At 37.8% G+C, this 26003-nt stretch overlaps 2 protein-coding genes across 3 annotated transcripts; one reads left to right on the top strand and one right to left on the bottom strand.

Moving 5' to 3' along the window:
• The first annotated feature begins 353 nt into the window (after positions 1–353).
• LOC105054204 (CAAX prenyl protease 1 homolog) lies at positions 354–18053 on the top strand. 2 transcript variants are annotated; one of them, XM_010935662.3, is made up of 14 exons: positions 354–639; positions 3505–3652; positions 3870–3954; positions 4043–4138; positions 6573–6638; positions 6808–6906; positions 7112–7225; positions 7451–7561; positions 8114–8176; positions 11461–11553; positions 12325–12438; positions 15193–15264; positions 15410–15475; positions 17647–18053. In XM_010935662.3, the coding sequence occupies exons 1-14, from the start codon at positions 609–611 to the stop codon at positions 17764–17766; spliced, it is 1278 nt and encodes a 425-aa protein (XP_010933964.1). In that variant the 5' UTR covers positions 354–608; the 3' UTR covers positions 17767–18053. The 2 variants fall into 2 exon arrangements, with proteins under 2 accessions (XP_010933964.1, XP_073101503.1); XM_073245402.1 differs by lacking the exons at positions 15193–15264; positions 15410–15475; positions 17647–18053 and adding an exon at positions 12569–12616 and having other exon boundaries at positions 12325–12472.
• A 4189-nt stretch (positions 18054–22242) lies between these two features.
• On the bottom strand, positions 22243–25903 carry LOC105054206 (probable serine/threonine-protein kinase At1g01540). Its single transcript, XM_010935663.4, is given in 8 exon segments — positions 22243–22612; positions 22758–22967; positions 23094–23223; positions 23318–23488; positions 24166–24288; positions 24438–24542; positions 25124–25397; positions 25400–25903. Coding segments are annotated over 8 exon segments (1473 nt in total). The 5' UTR covers positions 25758–25903; the 3' UTR covers positions 22243–22510.
• Positions 25904–26003: the final 100 nt, after the last annotated feature.

The following is a 26003-nucleotide window of genomic DNA, read 5'->3' as shown; positions in this document are numbered from 1 at the left end:
GGTATGGAGAAAAGAAACTTTTTTATTTTAAAAATATTTATAGTAAAAAATAAATATTTGGTCAGAGAATTTTTTTCATAAGAAAAAGAAATAAAAATTAGTTTTAAAAGTAGCTAGGAGGTACATTTTTAACTTCGCTTTCTCTGAGCCAGAAGAACGAACCACCACGCGGCATGAGTGCACGATGCCCGGAACGCGTGCATTTGACGGCCAACTCCGTGCGAGGGGATCACGTGCATTTCACGTGCGCTCATGTTTCCCCGGGTTCGCCGTTACATCTAAACCCGGACCCTGCCATTACTACAAGCCCCCCGTTTTCCTTCGATAATGACTTCAGACGAGCTCGTTGCCCCGATTCCGTTACTCTACCACTTTGCTACTTTACCGAATCTCGGCATTTGCGGTGATTGAGGGCAAGCGTAAGGAATCCTCGTCGCCTTCTTGTTCGCTCTCCTCTCTGTCGCGCATTTCTGCTCCCTTTCGCCGAGTCGCTATACCGCCTAGCTTCTCCCCTGCGCCCTCAAATACCTCACTCTCCCCCCTTACCCTCGGCAGTGGAGTTGTAGAATTAGTGGCAGTAACGCACCGATTGTTCTCCTCTTCCCATTATGGCTCTCCCCTACTTGGAAGCGGTCTTGGGTGCGTTTTTCTTGCTCTTAATCCCACTCCTTTCTTTCTCGCAGTATTTTCTTCTCCGTGCTTTGATCCATCCTTTGGGTGATGATGACGATGACTTGATTCGATTCTCGTTTTATTTGTCGATCTAATTGCCGTCCAAAAGATTGGGATTATCATGATTATAATCTCTTACAGTTGGACTTGGTTATGCTTTTGCTGTCTGATCGTGTATTTAGGGAAGAATGAGTAGAGAAACCCTTTTTCTGGGTTTTGGGTTTAGTCGTTCTTGTTGGTTAGTGCTTCGGGGTAACTGATTTTATTTTCTGTGAAAGCATGCTTTTATCTCTTCTGCGGCTCTTTTTCTGGATATCTGGGTTGATAAGGTGATAATCAAGAAGTGCAAGAAGATGTTTGAAGAATGTTTATTTGGGTTGATAAGGTGATGACTTCTTTATGAAGTCATTCAAGCATCTGGCTCAAAGAGTCACCTTTGTATTAGCTCCATCCAACGCCTGGCTTAATGTCTTGCTGCAGAAACTGTTCTTTTTTTTTTTTTTTTTTGATGTATTTTCTTTTCCATTGTGTTTGCTAGGAATTCCACCTAAGCATCTTGGTGGAGTTGGTATTTTGGGGTTCAATTTACCTGGTAATTCATCCCAAACACCATTCATATCGTTGACGTGCTTAGGGTAGGATTTCATCTAAGAGACTGCTGTAAGGGGTAAGTAAAGGATGTCCTGAGTGTGAAAAAATGCTATTAAGTTAACCTAATCCCGAAAATTTGATGTAATCATAGCTATTCATCAAGTACTCTATCTCAAATAAGGGATGTACATCCCCCAGATCGGTCTGTTCTCCTATCTGTAGGAGGTAATAGTCTACTCCCCGAATGTGAGAATGCAGATAAAGCAAAAATGGGGACTAGAGGAAGGGAGGGAGAAAGGTGGTCATGAGTTGGAGCAGGGAGTTCCCAACTGTGATGCTGCTAGAGGTGGGGGAATTTGAGGGAGGCAAAGAAGAGAGGCCATGAAGTAGGGGGTGGTTGAATATGGTTAGGGGAAAAGGATGGCAGTGCATGAAAAGAAAAATGAAGGGAGTAGAGAGCAAGCAAGAGTGGAGATAGCCTTGAGTGTTTGCAATATTAGTCTTTTCTTAATATAATGATTAGGAATCTTAAAAAAAGTAATCCAAGGGTCAATTTTTTTCTTATTTAAATATGAAGATAAAAATTGCAAAGCAAGACTAATGGTGAAAAAGGCCTACTGCTGGAAATTTAATAAATCATTTCTCTGAATTACTTTTTTTTATTTGACTTAACTTTTTTTTATCTGACCTATCTTTCGGAATAGAACTTGACTACTGATACTATTATGTGGTGTGTCTATGCTATTACATGGTGTATATGTATGTCTATGTGTAATTGATATAACTGTTAACACTTTCTAAATCTCTAAACATGATAGAACTTTGTGCTAATTATTTTTAAAACAAATGATAGAAGGCAACAGATGGCATGGTAGTGTCATAGTCATATTGACAAGTCATTCTCCACAAGTGTATGATTATTGCTTGCTATGGTTTTGGACATCTAACTGTATTATTGTTGAAACAAATTTCCATAAATGCTTCCCGCAATCAATTGTAAGAATGTTCTAGATGTCCAATCACTGTTATTAATGACCAAACCAAAGTAAATCAAAGTATTCATACGTCTCCATCATTCTGATCAAACCCACCATAAATTTATAAATCAAGAAAAAGTAAGTGGACTGATCCATTGAATGATGACTATGTCAGCTATTTTGATATTTAAATTCAATATAGATTAAATTGTACAAGTGGATTATGTGATGGTGTTTCCTTGAAGATGAACTATCTACTTCATCGATGCTAACATTTTAATTCTCCAGTTTGCATCTCTAACTTTAGCATAGACCCACTAGTGTAATGTAAAAGACCCACTAGTGTGCCTCTAATGTATCTCTAACTTTAGCATAGAGACTTAAAAGGCTTCTAAAGCACCAATAGCATCATGAACATTCTGCCAGGTGAGACCATCTTGAGATCCCAATTTCTTTGCTGATTTGCTCTGGTTACCTAGTCACTGGCTGTAGTATCCAATACATCCAAACATACACGGTCATTACATTTATTTTGGATGACTTTATTTGACAGTTAAGAGGTTTTTAACCCCTTTTCACCCTTTGTGCTAAGAAATGATCTTATTTCTCCATATATACCTGCAAAGCAAAGATTAGCAAAACCAAGATTAACAGTATATTGCTATTATAAAAAATACAATAATACTGTTTTTTAACAAAAGCTAATAAAACTCAAGTCAACAATGTTGTAAGAAGGTTTGACCAATTATTGATCAGAAAAGCAGAAAACACTGTCAATTTAAAAGAATATGGTCATGTCCTTTCTATATGGCAAAATGTGACTGCTATATTCTCTCTACTTAGTGTAGAAATATGATCCAATTCTAATCTAACTGAACATATTTTTGAAAGAATGATGCTGTTTTCACAACATTCTGGACAAGTTCAAGTTCATATTTGAGCTACTCGACTTACAGGGAGTGGTCAGTAAATGCTGCTGGCAGCAGTATAATATGGTTGTATATTTGCATCATCTTGCGTTGTGTCCATGTGGTCATTATATTTGCAACAACCTTTGCTTTGGTTCCTTAATTTTTTGAAGGTAATTTATATTTGATAATGATAAGACAGGTGGTTGGTAATTTATTGTGTTTCATAATAGATGTGATTTAGAAGTTGGGAGTGATAGGTTCATAAAGCTTGGGACATGATTTCATGGTTGTGGTTATGGCTATTGATTTGAGTTCTAAAGCAGGTATCTTAGTGAATACATTCCTTTTTGCAGGCTTTATGATCTTAATGTACATCTTTGAGACTTATTTAGACATTCGGCAGCATGCAGCTCTTAAGCTGCCCAGACTACCAAAACCATTGGAAGGTGTGGTGAGTCAAGAAAAGTTTGAAAAGTCTAGAGCTTATAGCCTTGATAAAAGGTCTGTTTTCTTCTTTCATGATCGTTCCTTTTCCCAGCGGATATGTCTTCGTGTATGTTTAATGGCATATCTTTTAGTAATATTTTACTCAATCAATTTCAATTCTTGAACTAATTCAATGGTCACAGTCCCCTATTAAATTATTATTACCATTATTATTATTATTATTAGTAATAGTGGTGGTAATTTTTCTCTTCTTATGCATTTTGACTTTCAGCCACTTCCACTTTGTTCACGAAGCTGTGACTATACTAATGGACACTGCAATCTTGTATTTTGGCATATTACCTTGGTTTTGGAAGGTAACTTAGAAGTCATTGTGCTCATGTGTTTTAGATGTTCTATTTCCCCAATATTCACTACACATTGCCATTACTTCTCTGGCTGCAGATATCTGGAAACCTTGTGGCGTACATGGACCTGAATGCGGAGAATGAAATAATACACACACTTTCATTTTTAGCGGGTGTCATGATTTGGTCGCAGGTGTGAATGGATTTTTTTATCTAAAAATATGATCTAAACATAAGTTTATTCACAAAAGCACCATCATTTTGTGTTTGTTTCTCTTATTTATGCTTGGTTAGAAAGTAACTTTGCACTTACCCTGGTATTTTACTTAATGATCATGATATTGACATTCATTATAATCTCAAACTGATATGGTGTCAGTGAAAATGTTCATAGGGCTATAGTTTTATTATCGGACATATCTGATAAGAGTAAAGAGTCATGGCAATTACCAACATCTTCAAGATTATGAGTAAAAATCATTTTGGCCACCAATTTGGTTTGAGAAACCTTCTCTTTATGCCAACCCACTGGTTATCTCATTTTCTATCTGCTTGACATGTCACAAGTGATAAAAATCTTTATGCGTTTCCCTTTTTGTTCCATTATGCAATTGGCTATTCATCTACCTGATCTATTTTTTCTTTCACTCTTTTCTGATAGAAACTTAATTCAGAAGGTAAATGTGCAAACAGACTTGGAATAACTTTCCTTTTATCATATTTCTCTGGCTTTGACCATTTTGCAAATTCATTCAGCTCAGATTCATAGTCACCATGTTAGGGGCCAAATTCGTTTGGTTGCAGCAATTGATTGCTTCACCCCTCGTATTCGTCATTGATCACCCATGTATTGATGTAAATATAGTAAAATTATATATAATATTAAATTATTAATATAAACTCTTCTACTATATGGTCATAGTATAATAATTTTATATTATCTACTATCAGCTGAGCATGTGCGATGCACAATTAAAAAAAATAATAAATAAAATAAATTGATTAGAAAATAAAATTGAAATTCTTCCAAAAATTTGAATCAAATGGATGCTTGAGCTTTTACTTTTTCTCTTGAGCAGCATTTTTACTAGATCATAAGAGAGGAATACTTTGTAAAAGATTCTAGCTATCAAAATTGTTGACCAAAATGCTATTAAACTTAGATGATCTTTGGTATCATTTTCATTTGTTCTATTTTTAGAAACAAAAAAATAGAAATTTTTTTTTCATGTTTTAAATTTTTATCCTATAAACATGTTTGGTATAGTTAGTTATTTTTAAAAACATATATATGGCAACGATGGTCGAGGTGATGGTTGTAGTGATGGAGGCGGTGAAGGTGCAAGTGATGTTGGTGGTGGGGGCACCGCTGATGTGGTGGAAGTGGTGGTGGTGGTAATGATGGCAGTGGTGGTAGCTGCAGTAGTAGTGGTGGGGTTGCTGGCAATATGATGGTGTCGGCGATCATGACGGTGATGGAGTAGTGAAGGCAGTGATGGTGGTGGTGGAGGTGGTTTTGGTGGTATTGGTAAAAACATGAGTTTCTTATTTTTGAAAATATTAAAAGTAAAGATTTCTTATTTTTTTGTTCAAGAAATTTTGAAAGTGACTGTTGTAAAATAGAAGCTAAAAGCAATATTGTGAAACATATTTTTTTTTTCTCGATTTTTGTGATTTTATTCTTAAAAATAAAAGATAAAAAATAAAAGTGATGCCAAAAGCTCTTAGTGAACAAAATTTACGAGAAGTCAATATCTTAAAAGGATATAAAGGGAATGTTGACAGCTAGGATCTGTATGTAATTTAATCCTTTAAAAAAAAATTTCCTCTAATCCAAGAGTTGAACAGAACTTCCTTCCTAGCCTCTCTGTCTATGAAACAAACTCCAGCATCCTTGATAGTTTTAATTTGAACAATAAAATCCATTTGGACCATCAATATTAATTTATTAATTAGTTGTAGATCTGGTTTTAGTTGTAGAGATAGTTCTGGAACTTTATGGTAGCATCTAATTTGTGCAAGGTGGAAAATCCAAATACTGCCAAGCAACTCTATGAAAATTAGTTAGTTCTGGGTCCTTGGAACTACGTCTGGTCAGTTGAGTGTGCAATTTGTTAAATGGCCCTTGTGTGGAAGCTTCACCTAGTTGGGACTTGCATTACTGACAATGATTTAAGTACCTGTTTGTATTGTACCATATCCACAACATGCAGTGTGCCAGAAAGTTTGCAGCATGATGAAGGGTGGGGCACTTATGTTAAGTTTGTGCCAACTCTTTTTGTTAATGTATAATTAAATATTTTGTAAAGGACAGAAAGATCACTCTGAGGACAGAAGAATCATCTTGGGTAACTTATAAGGATTGATGATTAACTGCTGAACCTCATTTTTATTTATTGTGGGAAGTCATAAAAAATGCATCACTTATTGTCATTTTAAGCAACAGTTTTGGTTCCATGGAGTTCTTTCATTGTACGGTTTCCCCCATTTCTTCATTTCCTTTTATGTATCTTGGAGTTGTTTTTATTAATTATTATGGATGAAAATTACAGGTACGACAAAGTTTTGGACCTATTTGTATATTGCTCCTAATTTTTTATGCTAACAAAGCTCTTACTGCCATACAGATAACGGACCTGCCATTTTCTCTTTATTCAACATTTGTGATCGAGGCTCGTCATGGGTTTAATAAAGTTTGTCTTCTGTCTTTTGTCTCCTCATATCTATGCTACACTTGTTTCTAATTCTGAGTTTTTCTAAATGGGGCTTCTGTAATAAGTTGCTTTGGTTGTTCGGGTATATCTTTCTTAATTACTTTTATTCTTAGTTGTCTTATTGAAAGTTCTCTGAAATGTTCTACAGCAAACAATATGGCTGTTCTTCAGGGACATGTTTAAAGCAATTTGTCTTTACATCTTACTTGGACCACCAATTGTAGCTGCAATTATTGTCATAGTACAGGTATGCCTCTTTCTGGTATCGATTTCTTATATAATCATCGGATGTGCTAGCTACATCCAAAAGATGTTTCACTTGCCTTATTTTTGTGATTACGTGGTTTTCTGTCAGGAAAGTTTACTCCAAACCCTATTTATTTCATAGTGATGTGGAAAGATGATCTGGGATGTGCATCATTTTGCTAATTCTCTTTCTTGTATTGCTACAGAAAGGAGGTCCTTACCTGGCCATATATCTCTGGGCTTTTATGTTTGTACTCTCCATTGTAATGATGACACTGTATCCCATTTTAATCGCGCCTCTGTTTAATAAGTTCACTCCTGTGAGTACTTGGTTTCCAACATGGTAACTTATTTGCCTCGTTTTTGCTTTTATATATTGATTGAGAATTATTCAATATAAGAGAGGAACAATAATATTTTGGCCTGTCTTCTCTTGCCTTTCCACACAATGCTTTTATTGCTGTGTTTAAGTGGGTGGATGTGATATCCTTTTACTCACCATGAAATCCATATTGCTCATACTTTTATGTAATAATGTTAAACAGCTTCCTGAAGGAGAGCTTAGAGAGAAAATAGAGAATTTAGCAGCATCCCTCAAGTTTCCATTGAAAAAGCTCTTTGTTGTTGATGGATCTACAAGATCAAGCCATAGCAATGTGAGATTTTTTTTTTCCTTTCATTTTTTTGTATAGCTGGAGTTCATCTTTTTTAATATAGAATTATTGATAAACTAGTAGGCTTATTATCAAATGTTGATGATTACTATTATCACTGATGATTATTGGTATAATCTTATACCGCATGGAAGAAGCATGGAAGATGGCTAAACATGATATTCATGTCAAATGTGCATGGAATTATCAAAGAAAAATAAAAACCACAGACAAGCCACATTTAGTCATTGAATAAGTGGTGACAATAACAACAAATATCATGATTGGCTTGAGGTGGCTTGTCTTTATGGAAGCCCACCCCCTTGTTGTATAGCCATTGCCTACGGGCCTCTCTCTACCCCCAAAAAGGGTTAATGGAGCCACAAGCTGCCATTACAATATCAATGATCACTATTTGGTGTCATTTTTTCCCATCTTTGGGCATTAATAAATTTGCTACGTAGTGTTTCACTGCTATCTATAGTGAGTTACTTTTATACTATCTCCCCAAACTTATATGTGATATAATTTATATTATTATCTTCTACCTGACAGGCATATATGTATGGATTCTTCAACAACAAACGCATTGTTCTTTATGACACATTGATTCAGCAGGTTTGCTCTAATATTGCTAATTTTGTGTATGCTGCTTGTTCAAGGTTATATAAATAACAAAATAACATTGCTATACTAAGATAACCATATAGGTTTTTGTTTATTGTATTAATATGCATCAAAACCTTTTTTTTTTTTTAATTTTAAGAATGAATTCATATTATATATATATATATTTATTTATTTATATTTGTGTGATATCTTCTTAATTAGGGTTACAAGTGATAAAGTACTTAGCAGGAAAATTTTTTCTTTAGTTGCTGCAACCTTCTATTTTAGATGCTGCAATACCTGCTGTATTTCCCACTTCAGAATGCTATACAAACTTTTCTTTGCTTATACTATGGTTATTGCTAAGGCTCATCAAGATAAACTATTTGTTCTTCTCTTTCAATAGATTTTTTTCAAACTAACCATCAGGTAAACTGTTTGATGATATGAAGTAGGAGCACCTTTTGTGCAAAAGTTTCCTATCCTCTCTCTCATTTCCATTCTTTCATGTGTTATTGTATCATCCTTCCTCTTGTGCAACTTTGTGTCCAGCTTTTCCTCTTTGGAATCATGAGAAAACCTAATGTAGCATGTGGATCCTAATGCTGATGAAAACGCCATATCATTCACAATTATGTTTATTTATTATGATTTCCAAGTTATTGCTATGCTTGTTTTAGGTTTTCAGTGAAACATTCAAGGACTTTGTAGAGGGTTTAAGTTTTTCTTTTCAAGATGAATAGTTATTATCAGTAAGTTTTTATTAGTGAAATAGAGGTATCTTGACTCAGTTATTATCAGTGCATAGAGGGTTTAAATCCTTTTTGAGTCAAATAACTCTTGGGAACATGATAAGCTAGGTTTTAACCTTTTATATTTACATTAAATTTGCTCTAGGCATGTTATGATGCTTCTCCCTTGGGCGATAACTTTGTGCTGAGTGCTGGATAATGAGTCAGTTTTTATAAGTTTATTTCAATGATGGTGAACTCCCAAAGGAACACCTACCTCATTTGGTTGTTCTAGAAGGATGCTTGTTCAATCCCTTCAAGGTTATCCAAGTTGTTTCTTTTATGAGAGTTGCAGTTGTATTAAAAAATGCCAACCTAGAGCATGTGGGTGCAATGTAAGTTCGGGAATAAGATCAATTTTGGCTCCATGGCTGAATTTTGTTAGGTTGAAGTTTGATATAGAACACATTAAGGGGCTATTTGAATCATGGTTCGCTGTATTGATGCATGTCACTCTGTACTAGATGTATCCTATTGGTACCTAACTGAGACCTGATACAAGAGGGATACCAAGTTTTAGTGCACCAAATTGGCCCCCATATTTGGCGTATCAATATTATGCCAGATGGTACCGGTAAGAGGTTTTGTGAGGAGCCATGCGAGCACATATTTAGTCCCATATCAGTTATTCATTGGGAAAATCTTAGGCACTTATATAGGGTAAAGGAATCCAAATAATACCTTCTGACTATTTTGGGTGAGGTTCTGGATTGTTACAAATGGTATAAGAACCGATCTAGCCTATAGTCTATGTAGACTAGGGGATATTGTAGTATGAGTTCATTGAGCTGACCACGAGCTAGTTGTGGTGTTTATGAATAGATGCATGAATTTGGATCTTTAGCCTGATGAGGATCCTAGGGCTTAAATCGGAGAACTATGCGAGGATCCGTACGGACATGTATTTAGTCCCGTATCCGTTATTCACTGGAAAGATCTTGGATACTTATATAGGACCAAGGAACCCAAAAAATATTTTCCAACTAGCTTTTATGGATGAAGTCTTGAATTGTTATAAATGGTATTAGAGACGATCCAACCTATAACTTATGTGGACTAGGAGATACTGTAGCACAAGTTCATTGGGACTGACCGCGGGCCAATCGTAGTATCTATAAATGGATGATGAATTTGGACTCTTAGCTTAATGGGGAAGCCAGGGCTTAAATGGGGGAAGTATGTGAGGACCTATGTAGGCGTGTTTTCGTCCCACATCAGTTATTCGTTGGAAGATCTTGGGTAGTTATACAGGGTCAAGGAATTCAAATAATACCTTTCAATTAGTTTTTTTGAGTGAGGTCCTGGGTTGTTACAGGTTTGGTACCAAGGCAATGAACCTTGGTTTGGATAGCAGCTACTTGGTAATGTGAACCTAATTGTAGTTAGTGGCTCAGTCCCATGTTTGAGTAGCTGCTACTGTTGTGGGGCCCATGTGTTTAGAGATGGTCAAAGGTTCTTATGGCCAATTCGGCTGTTAAAAAATGCAGCTAGCAGCTGGGCTCTCTTCACTCCCATTTACCGTGGTGGTTTGGGCTTAAGCATTTTACCCCCTCACAGCCTGCAGGAAACCTTTCTTCCTCCACTCAGGCCACCATCCCCGTCCTTGGGGTGAGAGAGAGAGGATTTGAATAAACATGTTCTGATATTAGAAATTAGAAAGTAAAATTGCAGAAATAAAAATTAAAAACACTGTGAGAATGGAGGTGCAAGATCTTATCTTTCTTCACCATTTGGTAGATTCCAAATCACTTGACATCTCACACATGCAGACGTCTTTTGGAGGTCAGTGTCAGGGGACCTATAGATTAAATTTTTGACATGAGCAGAAAAACAGATCATCGTTTCCTGTTCTGCATCAAAACTTAACTATGACACTAAAAGTGACTACTTTATGTTAAAAATTCATAATACTGTCAGCCAGATACCCCTTTGTCCCTTTTTAATTTTCTCCTTTTTGATCTTTTCTCGGCATTTGAAGTATATGTCCATCTCATAAGATAATCTTCCTGCTTGTGTCCAACAGCATTCAGTAGAGAAACTACAAGGTCGTTCATACTGCCTGCTGTACATATATAATAACAGCAGCTCAAGCTGGTCCTCTTGTTTTTTTACATGGGTTAGGTTGCGACAGTGGTGGTTTGCCGATTTTATGCAAGTTGAACAATTTTTCATGTCAGTTCATCTATGCTTTCCAATGCAATTTCCAGTTAGTTTCATTATACATATATATGGTGATATACAAGCATTCATGAACAGGTGCATTTTAAGAAACCTCCTTAACTATGTACACTTCAGCTTCTAGGCTACATCCACATTTCAAGCATCCTTTTCTTTTCTGTAATTCAATGTTTTAGGTGTTACCTTAATTTCTAATCAAACTTGCAAGAACATTTAGTCTTGTAATGGCGACAAGCTGCACATATAGTCGAAAAGCCATTTCTGTTCATTTTCTGACACTTGTAAATCACTTATTGAATCTGTATTCTATGGCATTTTCCTCAGTGCAAAAATGAGGAGGAAGTAGTTGCAGTTATTGCTCATGAACTCGGACATTGGAAACTCAATCATACAATGTATTCCTTCATTGCTGTTCAGGTAATCCTTTGAATGATTCATTATAACTTCTCCGCTGCATCATTTTTGATCATGCTTCCCAGAACATATGAATTTCATGGTCATAAGATTTAATGTCCTTCCAACTCTATATACAAGCTATAGGTCAATGATTCACATCCCAATGGTACTAAGGCATCTTGCTGGTACCGAATCATTTTGATGAAAGAATTGGGACCTAGGATAGGCGTGGGCCACTGGTTCTCTCTTGAATCGAGATGTTCCAACACTTAAAGATGGTTTGGTATCCCAGGATGTAATTGTTTCTTTTTTCCTTGTTGTTGATGACCGTTTCGGTCTGTTCTAATACTGTACCAACTTGGGGCCAAATTGAGATGGGCCTAGGAACCAGGATTTTGACCATTGCTATAGGTGATGCTAATCCATGGATTCTACTAGAATGAAATCATGAGCCAAGCTTGAATTATCAAGTACCAAACTCGTATCAAATTTCTTGATCCTTCCATGTGCAAAACTTGTGTCTGTGACTTTAGTAGCTTTGGTAGGCAAACAAATGCATAAATATCTGGCACTGGCTGTGCATTAAAGGGGCTCTTGACATATTAATTTGTTGGTGTTCAATTGTTTTTCCTGTTGAAGTAATAATTGTACGTGTATATTTTACTTGAAACGTATTGAGCTTTATAATAGAAAAAAAATGCAAATTTGTTAAAGTTGTGCTAACTTAAAGTTGTTAAATATTGAAAATTTACTTATCCTCATTGCAGAAGTTTATTTTTCATTTTTGAGCAGATTCTCACACTTTTGCAATTTGGAGGATATACTCTCGTAAGGAACTCAAAGGATCTTTTTCAAAGTTTTGGCTTTGATACTCAGCCAGTACTTATCGGCCTCATCATCTTTCAGGTACCTCCTTGTTACATGCTATTCTATGTCTAAGGTAAACTTATCCTTGTCATTCTTCTCTTTGTTCTATTTTGAAGCTTGAGTTCTGCACTCAAAAATTATTCTTTTTATCGTCCTGTATTTTTTTTAGGAACTTGACATCAGAAGTTATTTTTGACCTTTCATATCTACTAGTATTCACCATCATCTTTGACAGTATTTTCTTTGTGGGCACATCATATAATGATCATAGATTCTTCATGCGCTAGATTAATGAGGTAAATGTTTTTCCCCCTGAACATGGATTATTGAAATGTTTCAATGTCACTCATTACTTCTTATGATAGATCAGCTGAAAGTAAGCCTAAACTTTTCTGAGTTTTAAATAAAATTTTACTTGTAATGTGGCGATATTGCTTGGATTGTCTTGTTCTCATTAAAAAGAACCTGGATGTTCATCAAATCATTCTGGAAAGATGGTAAATTCTTGATTGCTGGTTCTTTCTCACACAGACAAATTCAGAGAGAGCTTCTATCAAATTGACCAAATTTTGGGTTCTACTGTTCATACCACTTATCTTTACGGCTGTTGTTAGGAACAACATCCAAATAAAGTTGTCAAACAGTCCAGATGACCCCAGGATGGACCCTCTTATTGCCCAAGTGATTGGGCAACCGCCCATGTAACAAACTTTGTACAAAATTTGTAAAATAATTATACATTTATATATTTCAATTATTAGTTAACCCTTGTATTCTTATTACTAAACAATCCATATTATCCAAAGATACGCAGGCAACAATTAAAACATGAGTTCTACATAAAATGTAATATTTCAAAGTTTATCACAATCTTATTGTTTGATCAAACCTTAATGAAATGCAAGTATACAACACCTTAGCTAAGCACAAAACAAAGCAAAAATTTCAGAATAAACCAGGGCAAAATTGTAGAATAACATAGCAATTAAAGTGTCAAACATCAAACAGAGCATCCTCTACTCTGTTACAGCTAAGCCAAGGTAGGAGAAGAAAAAGCAAATCAAAGCAAAGCCCCTTTGTTTTAGAGGCATGGACTTATCTCTCGTTCCTTAGTGGTTTACCTCCATCAGCGACGAGGGGAGCGAAGAAACAAAATAGAGAAACAAAGAGGGAGTGAAGTGGAGAAATGGAGAGATGATATACACACGCGCCCGCACGCACAGAGAGAGAGAGAGAGAGGGTCGTGCAGTCATTGTCATTCCAAACCTCACCATGCAAGCATCGGATGAGAGCGAATAAAGAAGACGGAGAGATATGGGAGCCCTGGGCATCTTGGTTCAGGGAGGCAGTGAACTAGATCACCCATTTATCTTTCCCACTTTTCCCTTTTTTCTCCCTCTTTTGTGGTTGGACCCAACCTAATCCAAGTCAGATGTACTCAGGTCTCATTGGATCAGGAGTCTGGCAGGATGGCTAGGCAATTGGCCCGTGGAATTGGGCACCCTAGGTGACTGCCAGTAGAATTGGGCACCCTAGGTGCCCAGGCACCCAAATCCAAGCTGTTTAGGTGGGCCTTGCCTAGGCAGGCCTACTTTGGTGCCCAGGCATCTGCCTATGTGCCTAGGCAGGTGCCTGTAACAACACTGCATAACCAGATCAGCTCCTATATGTTGACCACCTTGCCCTTCTATGAACACCCTGTCCTTCTGTACCAGACCCAACCACTACTATGCCCACCCATGCCTTCATCTGTTTACCCACTCAACCTACCACCATACTTTCATTCTTGTCCCACTTTTTCTATATTCTATGCCAGAATCTTTCTCCAACCTCTACTACCATCCAAGATATCTAACATTAAAAAAGAAGAAGAAGAACAAGAAAACTACCATCCATAATATCGGACCCCTACTAGTTCACCTACCCTTCCCATTTATGGTTACATGCTGGCAGCTTTTCCTTGCCTTTCCGCTTCTGTATCCTAGAACTATCATCAGCCTTCTTTGGCCCTTTTGCCCCTTCTAGTTTACCCCATCCCCTTCTGCAAATCCACTTCATTTGTTGGTGTTGAATGGTGGTCTATCTGGCATCATTTTGTCTGCCATTGCAGATGGTTCAGGATAGTTAGGTCTTAGGGAAGGGGACCAATATAAAGAGGTGGTTAAAGGGGGAAGCTTGTGTGCTGCAATGGCAAATATTGCAATTGGGCAAATCGGGAGATGGGAAAGAGGGAGAAAAGTTAGCCAAAATGAGATGAACGAAAAGGTTGGGGAGTGGAGGGTCGTAAAACAGTGTTTTTGATTTGTATTGTATCTGTTGGAGTGCATGAGCTAAACTCTAATGGCCTCTGGACCAGGTAGATTACAGTTTACATAGTTCTCATGGTCCCACCATTACTTGTCAAATTCAGTTTTTTGGATCCTGTTGCTAGCTCACTGTGCTGTTCCTTCTGATAGCAGGGCTGCATAATTATTAATATTAGATGTGACTGCTCATTGTCCTAACTCATGACTCATTTTAGCACTATCATTTTCAAAGTTCCCAAGTCTCAATTATGCGCTCTTCTAGTCTATGTAATTTACGATGCTTCATTTTTAATTGGTGGTAGAAAGAATTTGATATTCTCTCTATACAAGCCTCATGCTTTTCTGTGTCTTTTATTTGACTTCTCATGTGTTTGCCAGATAGAAATGCTGTCAAGTTGATTTAAGCCGATTCACCCTTGCTGGTTTGAAGGACATGTTATTTTGGCTTTGTTCAATGCTACTCTAATGCTCTAGTTTTTATTTGCAGCATACTGTTATACCCCTTCAGCACCTTGTCAGCTTTGGTCTCAATCTTGTCAGCAGGGCTTTTGAATTTCAGGTATTATTTTGGGTCTTTCTTATGCATCATTTCTTAATTCAACAAAGCTGCTGGATTTAGTTCTCAGTCTGGCTTATAGTCCCAAGTAACTTGCTCATTTGGTTAGCATATCTGTACCAACTCGTGTAACTAATATGTTTTCCAGGCTGATGCTTTTGCAAAGAAACTGGGTTATGCTGCAGCACTTCGATCAGGCCTCGTGAAATTGCAGGTTTTTTCTTTAAATTCCTTTTTTCATATTGGCCACTTTAGTAAAAAATTAATTACTTCTGAATGATCTAGGACCTAGTTCTCTTGTATACTATCATTTCTCAATCTTAGTGTTTTATCGATGTGATTCATTGTAGGGACTTGTCTTACATGGGGGAAAGACAAGGCTTTTTTGGTTTAACAATTTTTGATAATTTCCCCATGCTTGGTCCATTTGAAATTATTCTCTTTTATTAATAATTAGGATCATTGCTATGGGGTTGTGTTCCAATAGAGTTCTGGTTTATAACTTGTCACTCAAAGATTAAGAGAAATCCTTATGCCAAACCTAGTAATTTTACCTTCTAAATGTCTTGCACTGTTGCAATGGAATGCCTCCATTTACGTAACATGAATGTACATATGTACATATCGACACATACATATGCATGTTAATGTGTGTTTTCATTCCTGTGTTTGGATGGTGCATGTATGTGCTTGTGTGCATTTGTTTGTCGCTTTTCCAGTAAGATTGCTGATAAGGGTGTAAAACATCTCAGATTGAACCCTGAAGATGTACCAGGTTCTGCTTAGAAAGGAATAGGAAAAGCTTAAGTATACTGCAAAAGTCTTTTTTCTCCAACACTTGGACAACCAAAAAAAGCTTAGAAATCTCTACCACTTGAGACAAAACAATAGTGATAAAGTTATTATTTCTGTCATTTTATATTATGAGTTTTAGAGTATATTTTATAAAACATTCCAAGTGTTTTTAGTTGTTATTAACTATTCATACAATAAATTCAATTCGCATGTCTCAAGCTAGAACATTTGTCTCCTTAAAAGAATAAATGGTACAAAAATTTGTGATATTAATGTAGTTGATTAGAAGAATATTGAGTGGCCTATGATTTGTTTGTTGCTTGGTGACAGTGGGTGTTAGGTCTATCACGTTTCATTGGTTGAGCAACTTGACTACTGTGTTTTTACGCCTAAATGAATTTCACATGGTTGCTCCTTGGTCATGAATTTAGATTGCAATTCAATAAAACAGGTCTCTGAACCTCCCAACTTGTCCTGTGGATTGCATCTTAGGCTGTAGGCCTCTTTATTGCCTAAAATTACATGCTCCTGAAATTTGGTTCCAATTCTTGAGGCAGTTGTCTTCCAATTGACAAATAATTGAGGTTTGCCCAATCCCAAAGGACCCTTCTCCATTTAGAGTTTCACTCCATGTAGTCATCTCAAGTTTAGAACTTGTGCTTGATATGGTAAAAGATGATTCTGATGATTGGAATAGTGTCTGTTGCCTTGTAAACTTCAATGCTAGCTTCTTGAGTCTTGATATTCATGAGCATTGACATTATTATTAGTTGAAAGAAGATTCATATGTGAATGTGTGCCAATTCATTGAGTTCATATTGTCTTGTGTCAATATAAGGGACCTGGTTTGGATTCCTCCGTCACTGATTTTTTATCAGGCTTCCACCTATCAGGTTCTTTAAGAATCTTTTTTTTTTTTTTCCCTGTGAACGTGGTTGGTGTGGGGGGGGGGGGGGTGTTGTGGTGAACACAGAGAGCATTGTGCAAAGCCCATGGAATTGTTTAGATGGTATATTTAGCTGATGTTAGGAATCAAATATTGAGTAAATCATCACCCAATTGGAGAAATCCCGGATCCCTCAGGCCATGACATGAGGCCCAATAACTGATTCATAATTTGCTTGTGACCTGAAGAGTATCATTTCTGAAAATATTGTTGTGAACAGTTACTGTCTCAGAATCTCGGGGCTACACTGAATAATCAAAGGTAGCCATGGTTCGTGGTTCTGACCTGTACTTCCCTGTACCAGATGTACTGCACTGTACTATTAAGGTATCGGTAGAGTACGAGATTCAACAGGCATGGGTGCCACACCAAGCTGTGTTGGGCGGAACCAACTGGTTTGACCCAGTTTTGTGTCGTGCTGTTGGTTTCAGGCAGTACCATAACTGGGGCACGAGACAATGGTCTTGCTACCTTGTGCCGGTACAGAGGCTATGCCATACCGGTAAGGAACCAGTATAGCGAACATTGACTGGAACTGGGGTTATCACTATAATCCCTTGATATTGGTTTTTCCAGTGACTTGATATATACATCTATATGCCCTGTAATTTTGCAGTAATTGATATCTGTATTGTTTCTTTCAGGAAGAGAACCTGTCTGCTATGAACACAGATCCGTGGTATTCAGCTTACCACTACTCTCATCCTCCACTAGTTGAAAGACTTGCGGCTCTTGAAGAACCTGGCAGTAAGAAGGAGGACTGATCTGATGTAGGTACCTGAGATCTCATTGTGGAACAATAGTTGTTCATCTTTCGGGAGTTCAATCCTGAATGTTTCACGGAAGGAGCGACATTTATATGCTGGAGTTCAGGCATAAACCATGCTCAATAGATGTTGATTCAGAGGAAATGGGCATATAAGATCCTCTATATGGAATCTGGATTGTGATTGTCTTTTATAAGTTACTTAACCCGAATTTCATTATGTTATGACATGCCATACTTCCAAACTGGGATTCTGCATATGAAATTGCAAATTTTGTTCCAATATATGTACTTGCATACTCTTATCAGAAAATACAAATAGCTGCCTACATATAAGTGAACACATCCATATTTTTAAATCAAGCTAGCTAGCAGATTCAATGGTTTTGACATTATTAAATGCTTTGCGTATTTATTTTTCATCTAGAAGAGTGCATTAGGTGTTTTACTGCAACCAGGTTGGTGAATTGCTGATATACATGTTACTTAAAATGTAGAACAGTGTATTATATTGACCGTAGATTGTCCGTTGTCTGCTAATATCCTAATCAAAGTAGAAGTCAGCAATGATTCACCAACTTTATGGGATTGGAAACCTTTTTTTTTTTTATCGTAGCGGCTGTACTCCGTCCACCAGCTAATTACGGTCGGAGTTAGATGCCTGACGGACCATTTTGGTCTAGCACGTTGGAGGAATATGGAGGAAATCAAGCCCTTTCTAAGCCCTGTATGCTAAATTATGGAAGCATTATTGCCAATAATTACATGGTTTTGAAATGACCTGGATGTTCACGTCCGAACAGAGCTAGGACAAACTTTGTAAACTGCTGCCGCGAGAATTTGACAACAGACACTGATGAAATTAAAGAATTTGTGCTTATGCTATACTTTCACAAGCATTGAACGATTGACCCCGTTGTGGATGATCACCGATGGCTTTAGTTCCTTGTGCTCATGGTTTACCAAATGGAAAAAAACTTGGCAGCCTTTGCCTGTCACAGTGCTGTAATGTGATTTTTTCCCCCTCCAAGGATGCCTCTAATTTTGATGGTGTGCTTATTTCTTCACCGCAAACTGTCTCATGCGTCTCATATCTTTCTTTGGCCGTTTATAGCTTGGTCAGCCGAAGTCTTTCTGCCGGGAGATTGGAACGCTACTTACCTGCTTATTTTTCTCAGGTTCCAACACCGGTGCTCGTTGCGTGTGGTAGGGTGGCCAGCTTTGATGCATTTGCAACGTGTATGCTCAGCGTGTTTTCACTCATGTAGCCAATCTATAAAGCCAACCTTTTTTTCTTTATCTTTCACCATGTCCCTTTTTCCTTTTCTAACTACGTACTCTTCTTTGGTCCCAATTTTTACGTGATCTTGATAGAGGCATAGAAATGTATTTATCAGATAAGGAGAGGAAAAGGGAAGTCTGTGCTTGCGGAAAAGAAAGAACTTGGGCATAATTTCATCATATGATATTGAAATAACGGGCTAGAGTGTTAGAAGTCTATGCTTGCTTTAAGGTCTATGTTTGTTGATGACCTCTTATCTATATGGTGATAATAAAAGAGAGAACTATTAGTCTCACGTTGATTATGAGTTAAAAAGAAATTTAGTTTACATAAAAAGGAATCACTCTTTTCACATGAGGTGCTTTTAGATTGGAATCCAGAGAAGCAAAACCGTGAGGTTCATAGACTAGAATGAATAATATCTTATATATTGAGTCATAAATTTTTGACTACAATATCATGAAACTATCATTATCTTCTCTTTTTAATATGAAAAACCTTCTGAGCATATTATTTATCGCAAAACTGCTGCATACTTATTCAACAAGATTTGTGGAAAAGGCAGTTAGGTCATGACATTGCTCACATGCATCATATCGTAAAATATAATTTTTTAGGATGGAAAGAGAACACCGTTAAATTTGGGACTTTGGTAAATCCAAATAATAGGTTCTTAGAAAGAAAGACATTTTTTTTGCCACTATAATAAATATAACAACTGTTAGTTTCCCGATTCAATTTCAGGATAAATTTTTTAGAACAAAATAATAGTTTCTACGAGGGCTTTTAATAGCTAATCTGACTGGGAATAAGGGAGATAATAAGATTTTTTGGGTTAAAAGCCACTTATGGGTTGATTTTGTTAGAATAGATAGAATTAAAAGTAGCCAGGAATTGTTTGGTGATTCCAGATGAAAGAATTAGTGATAGATAGCATAGTTTTGACAAATGTATGTATCTTGATATGCCAGGATTTACGAAGGAGGGTTTTGCAGTCTGAAATTGTGCGACGGATGCACCAAGAATGGATGAGATCCATTTACTAACAAAAACTTGCAAATAGTATTTGCTTCACCACTGTTTGAGATACCAATTTCATCCAATACTCCTTCCTTAAATGCTTGTTATTGTTCAAATAATAGAATGTTATTTTATGAATGGATATCACTTAAATCTTTTTAAAAAATTAATCATACACTATTGTTCTGATAAAGTAAACTATGCTGAAGTCATATACTACATATAATGAAAAAAGGAAGAGCAATAAAGAGCCGAATGGCTTTGGGGTGTAAAAGAGCCGAGCTTGATCAAGTCTGGCCAAGCTCAGCTTAAAATAAATTTCAAGCTTAAAATATCTATTTAAACTTAGTTTGTTTACTGCTATTTCAAGCTTAATTCAAGCCTAATTTCGAACCGAGCCAAACACAAACCTAAACAATTAATTTGTAAATCCTTAATCATGCCAGAAAATAATTCAAGCTTGAACTATGTTCGGTTCAAGCTTGAATTAAAGCTTGCTTTCAAGCTGGGTTCATTCTTGAATTAATATTTAATAGATTCAAATGTTAAAACATAGGTCAATTGATGCATTAAGTATAAAGCATTAAGTTTAGAAAAGAATACTAAAAATTCTGCTAGCTATGCATTTCTAAGAAAACTGAGCCTTGTCGAGCCGAGATTGAATGAGCTGGCTGTTTTTCAGCTTGCCTTGAACTATATTGGAAATCTCTCATGAAGATCATCTAATCATGAAGATTCTGAAACTTTAACCTCTGGGATCGCAGGATGGAGATGTCTCCACTTTTGCATGAAAAATGGAATCAAAAGGTTCCCAATAGAACCATTCACATCACTCTCCATTTGGCAGTGTCCTGATAGCCAATGAACAAACCTCATAAACACCAGTCCACACTGTACTGCTATTCTTTTTGGCTTTTTAGCTCTATTACTCCAGTTGGTCACTGTTCTCGTTTTCAAGCAAGCCTATAATTCCCCCCAACCGAATTAGATCTGCAACACCCCAATCTTATTTTTCCCAGCCTCGCACCCCTCACCTTCTACGATCAGAGGACCATGTGAGACTGTCTGCAGTTAGAACTTCACTCAGTTTGATCTTAATTCATCCCCAAACCTTTAAAATGTCCCTGCCCCACAATTCAAACCCGGCCTCATTATAAAAGTTTGTGAGCAACTAACTTTTGTACCCGAGGAGCATCGGGTTATTGCGTATACCTAGATTTGTCTAGGTTAAAGAAAGTTGTGCTCTTGTCCCATATACACTGCAGAGTACTCTGCCAAGGCTAACATTATTTATAAGTCTGAAGTGCAAAACTATTACACATTCTACTTATCCATCACACACCAGATTGTGTCCCATGATCATCAGAAATAACCTCAATCCAGCAGCATCGACCGTAGTTCTGGTGCCTGGAACTGTGGGATGCACCATGGGTCCCATTAGATCTAGACAAAATTGTTCCATTGTAGGTCCTTTGCATAACACTGAAATACACTGATCAGAGAATTCATACTGTGAAGTTGTTGGTAATCTTCAGGAAGATTAACCAAGAACGGTGAATAGCTCCGGAAGATAACTATTTAAGAGAAGTAAGCTACATAACATAACCATTTTTACCAAGGCTGACTTAATTGGATTTGGTGCAATAAAGAGGAAGGGGCTGACGTTTGGTACATAGATCTACCAATACCACTCAGAGGACTAACGCAGAGGGTGCAGTATCTTTTTGTTATTAAAGGCCAGTGAAGCAACCTTGAATGGATATGATCCAAACCAACAAATATAAATGAATTTTGAATGTAGATAGTCCAGGGAGACACAACATGCGAGCACACATGCAGCTATCGATCTATGAAGGAATCAGACATGAAAGGACCAATTGATTCAGGGAAATGAGGCATAATCGAAGAAGCCTTTACAAAATCCAATGGCAATAAAACCACGAGAAGAAGCTCGTTATATTTTTTTAAAAATCAAATAGCATTTACTAGATAACATGAGCTGCAAAGGCAAAGCAAGGAATTGTTTAACTGTTTATCTCTATTCTATATTACTGCCGTAAATGATGTTTCTTAAGATAAGTGCATAAAGGGACCAGTTGCAAACAAGAGGGGCAAAAGTATAAAACACATTTTAGATCCCACTGGTGAAGAGGCCACATGCAGAGGAGCTCATGAAAGAAGAAAATTCAATTCACATAACATCTGCTTGTCGACAGAAGCTGAAAGACAAAGCAAGATGCTGCAATTTGGAATTGTCATTAAATATTTTATCACAAATGGATGTTTCTGATGAGACAGTGCACCTCAAAAAGAAATCATTTTTCCAGCATGATGCTGAATCAAGATGAGAATGTGACATTAAATGGTTAAGAATGGAACAATTCCATTTTCGTTTCAAGGTTATGGCTGCAAATTGTCAGGCACCTACTTGATCCTGTCATCACCACCTTGTCTGATGGTCACGCCTGCTGAAGCTTCCCTCCTCTCCTTGGTTGTACCTGTCCGATGACTGAGCAGATGCTTCTCGCCCAAGTTTGCGATCCTGTGACAGGGGAGCAGAAAACAAATGGGGTCAAGCAGTGAAAGAATTTAACTGGTTGCAGAAGCAGAGATTTTTGAGTATTCTATTGCAAGCACTCAAGTTGGAATATGAGTTGGGTCAGATCCATGAGGATGGATTGGCATACATCGCGAAATAGCAAGTCATCCATTTCAAGCATGTGGATCACATGTCCCATTTTAGGTCGTTTCCTTGCATCAGGATCAACGCACCGCAAGGCCACCAGAAGTGCCCGTTTGAGCGCTTTGGGATATGGTTTCTCAAGCATCTTAGGATCAACAACCTGCTCAGATTTCCTGTCTCCGACCATATTTTTCAACCATTCAACCAGATTCACCTAAGAAAAACAATATAAAAGGTTCAAATTTAGCTCATTTGTTTCATCACTTGGACAGAAACTCTTTTCTTAAAGTATTTAAATGGATGATAACTTGGACAGATGAGTCCAGAGGAAGAAAGCAACCTCCCCAGGTAGTCTTGTGTAATCCACAGGGGCTCTCCCAGATATGATCTCCATGATAAGCACCCCAAAGCTGTAAACATCACTTCTGTCATTAAGCATCCCAGTGCTAACATACTCAGGTGCCACATAGCTGCAATAACAAGTAAGAACTGAGAATTAGGTCCTGTAGATCTCTTATTACTACAAGGAAAATGTAAACATATTGGTTGGGAATTCAAACTAACCCAAAGGTCCCCATGACACGAGTTGTTACATAACTTCTCTCAGAACCTAAGAGCTTGGCAAGCCCAAAGTCCGAAACCTTAGGATTCCACTGCCGGTCAAGTAGTATGTTGCTAGATTTAACATCACGGTGGACAACCTTTGGTTCAAGCCCCTCATGAAGATAGGCCAACCTGCAAGCCATGTTATCAATACCTTAAGATTGATGGTTCAGCCTTAGAATTCAATTCATATTGAGGGAAAAATATATGATTGTGACAAAGAAAGTTTGCTACAAGGGGAGCATCATAAAGTGAAAATTGTATTGGCTTAATTAGCTACTTATTAAAAGAAAAAATACACTAGCATTTGGAAAAAAGATGGCATGCTTTTTTTTGTACACAATTGTGTAGGTTTTTCTTACATACATGCAGCATGAACCACACCCTTTCCCCTCATGCACAAACCCCATGTGATATACAAGCGTGGTCCTTGAGGCTTATGCCTCAATCTCGTTATGACTATGAGTATGAATGCCCTGCCTTACAACTTCACCTTTCAACACTAATACATAGTGACTACATTATACTTTATTTGGTTGTCTATTGAACATATAAACGAGTACAAGATATTATAGTTTGATGAAGTATATGTGGTAAGATAATACATTAGAGTGCCTTTGTGATATTTTTTGTAAAATGCTCATAGCTACAAGTCTATTACCCTCTCCTCCATTCAGATTACTTCTCAGAGTATTGGCAGGAAGCTTTCTCTGTTGGTTTCTAAAATTCTTAAAGCAAAATTATTTTTGTAATTTAATTCCCTTGTCCAAGAGAAAATGAAACAAAATGTCATGGAAGGAATATTGTACCCTTTGGCTGTTCCCAGTATTATCTTCATCCTGATATCCCATGTCAGCGGACTCACTTCTCCGACATCCCCATGAAGCCACTGATCCAGATTACCATTGTCTACAAACTCATAGACAAGCATCCTGACCAAAAAGAGGGGCATAGGTCACTATCCAAAACTTTTAATCCACAGTCATTCCATCTTAAGCATCGCACAGGACTGCTTCAATATTTTAAAATTATTTTAACAAAGGAAATCAGCACATCAATTCTTTTAGAGCAAGTAGACTACCTGTAAGCCCCCTCAACACAGTAACCCAGCAAGCTGACCAGATTCTTGTGCCTAATACGCCCAATCGTCTCAACCACCATTCTGAACTCCTTTTCTGCTTGGCCCCTGATTTAAATAAAGAAGAAAAAACATGGTCTTTGTTTTTATAACTAAAGAAATCAGAATGAACAAACCCATGGTATGCTGAATCCAAAATAAAAAATAAAAGAAGTGTAAATCTTAAAACAACAACAACAAAAGCAACACAATAGAAAATTAAAGAAACATTAAAAATCTGCAGGTGAAAATGGGGTAAATTTCCAATCTTTAATCTAAAAATCTACAACCAGTCTAGAAAACAAAAAGTTACTGTTACTGATTTTTTTAGATAAACAAACAAAACAAGCAAGGTGACAGAACACATTAAAGACACAGATCTACAAGCGAAATGGCAACATATCTGCAAATTTAGCTTAAATTCATCACCAACCAACATGTGATATAGAAAACAACAAACTACTGATGTCTTATCCACGTCAACAACAAACAACTAAAAACATCAGTTCATCAGTAAAAAGAGAGTAAATTTCAAATTTTTATCCCAAAATCCTCCACCAAGTGCCAAGTCTACTGCTTTCAAGCAATACAAAGCAATGATAGCGCGATTCACCGATGGATTTAGGACTGGAATAAGGGCAGGCACGAACCTATTATTGAGCAAGTTCTTTATGGCGACCATGGTGTTATCGGCCAGGACCCCGCGGTACACGATCCCGTACTCGCCCTTTCCGATGACATTCTCCTCCGCGAACCTCTCTGTGGCGTCCTCCATCTCCCGCAGCGTATACCAGTGCCCCCACCCCAGATGCGACACCTCCGGCGGCCGGCCATCCCCCATCGACGGCGTAGTCCCCTCCATCGTCTCCCGGCTCTCCCCTCTCGCCGTCCCCGTCGTCGAACCCGACGGCGGAGCCGGCACCGCGCCGGCAGACGGTGTTGCTCGGCCAGCACCACTCCGCGCTCCGCCTTGCCGCCGATATCGATCTGCACATCAGCGGCGGCGGAGGGTGCGCGTTCGCGGTGGTGGACAATCTCAGGGATGTCCTTGGAGACGGGTGGGGTGCGGTCATGGAGGTGAAGCTTGTGGGGTTTCCCGGCGGTTATGGTGGCGGGGCGGCGGCGGCGGCGGCGGCGGGCGGTGAGGCAGAGGGAGAGGAGGAAGAAGACAAGGACGATGGCGGCGCCGACGCAGATGACGATCACCACCCACAGCTTCAGCCCGAAAATTGACGTCGGCTTCGACAGCTCGCTGGTCAGAAAATTCCCATCCCAGAACGACATTCTTCAATTCTTTCGCCGTTCAATAAATCAACGTTACAAGAATTAGAGAAATATAATGGCAGAAAAAGAGAGAGATTTTTGGATTTGGGGGGAGGGAGAGAGGGGCGGGCTCTGCTAATTCTTTATTTCTTTTGCTGCTACGTGAGGATGGATAACCGAAGCCGGAGACATTAAAAAAAAAAAAAAAAAAGAAAACCGTGGCGGTTGAGAGGCGAAGAGGACCGGAGTGGGGTGGTGGGGATTTGC

This window comes from Elaeis guineensis, chromosome 11, assembly GCF_000442705.2.
Source record: "Elaeis guineensis isolate ETL-2024a chromosome 11, EG11, whole genome shotgun sequence".
Classification (NCBI taxonomy): domain Eukaryota; kingdom Viridiplantae; phylum Streptophyta; class Magnoliopsida; order Arecales; family Arecaceae; genus Elaeis; species Elaeis guineensis.
Note: the sequence above shows the minus strand (reverse complement) of the source record. Positions and strands in the feature narration are given on the sequence as shown.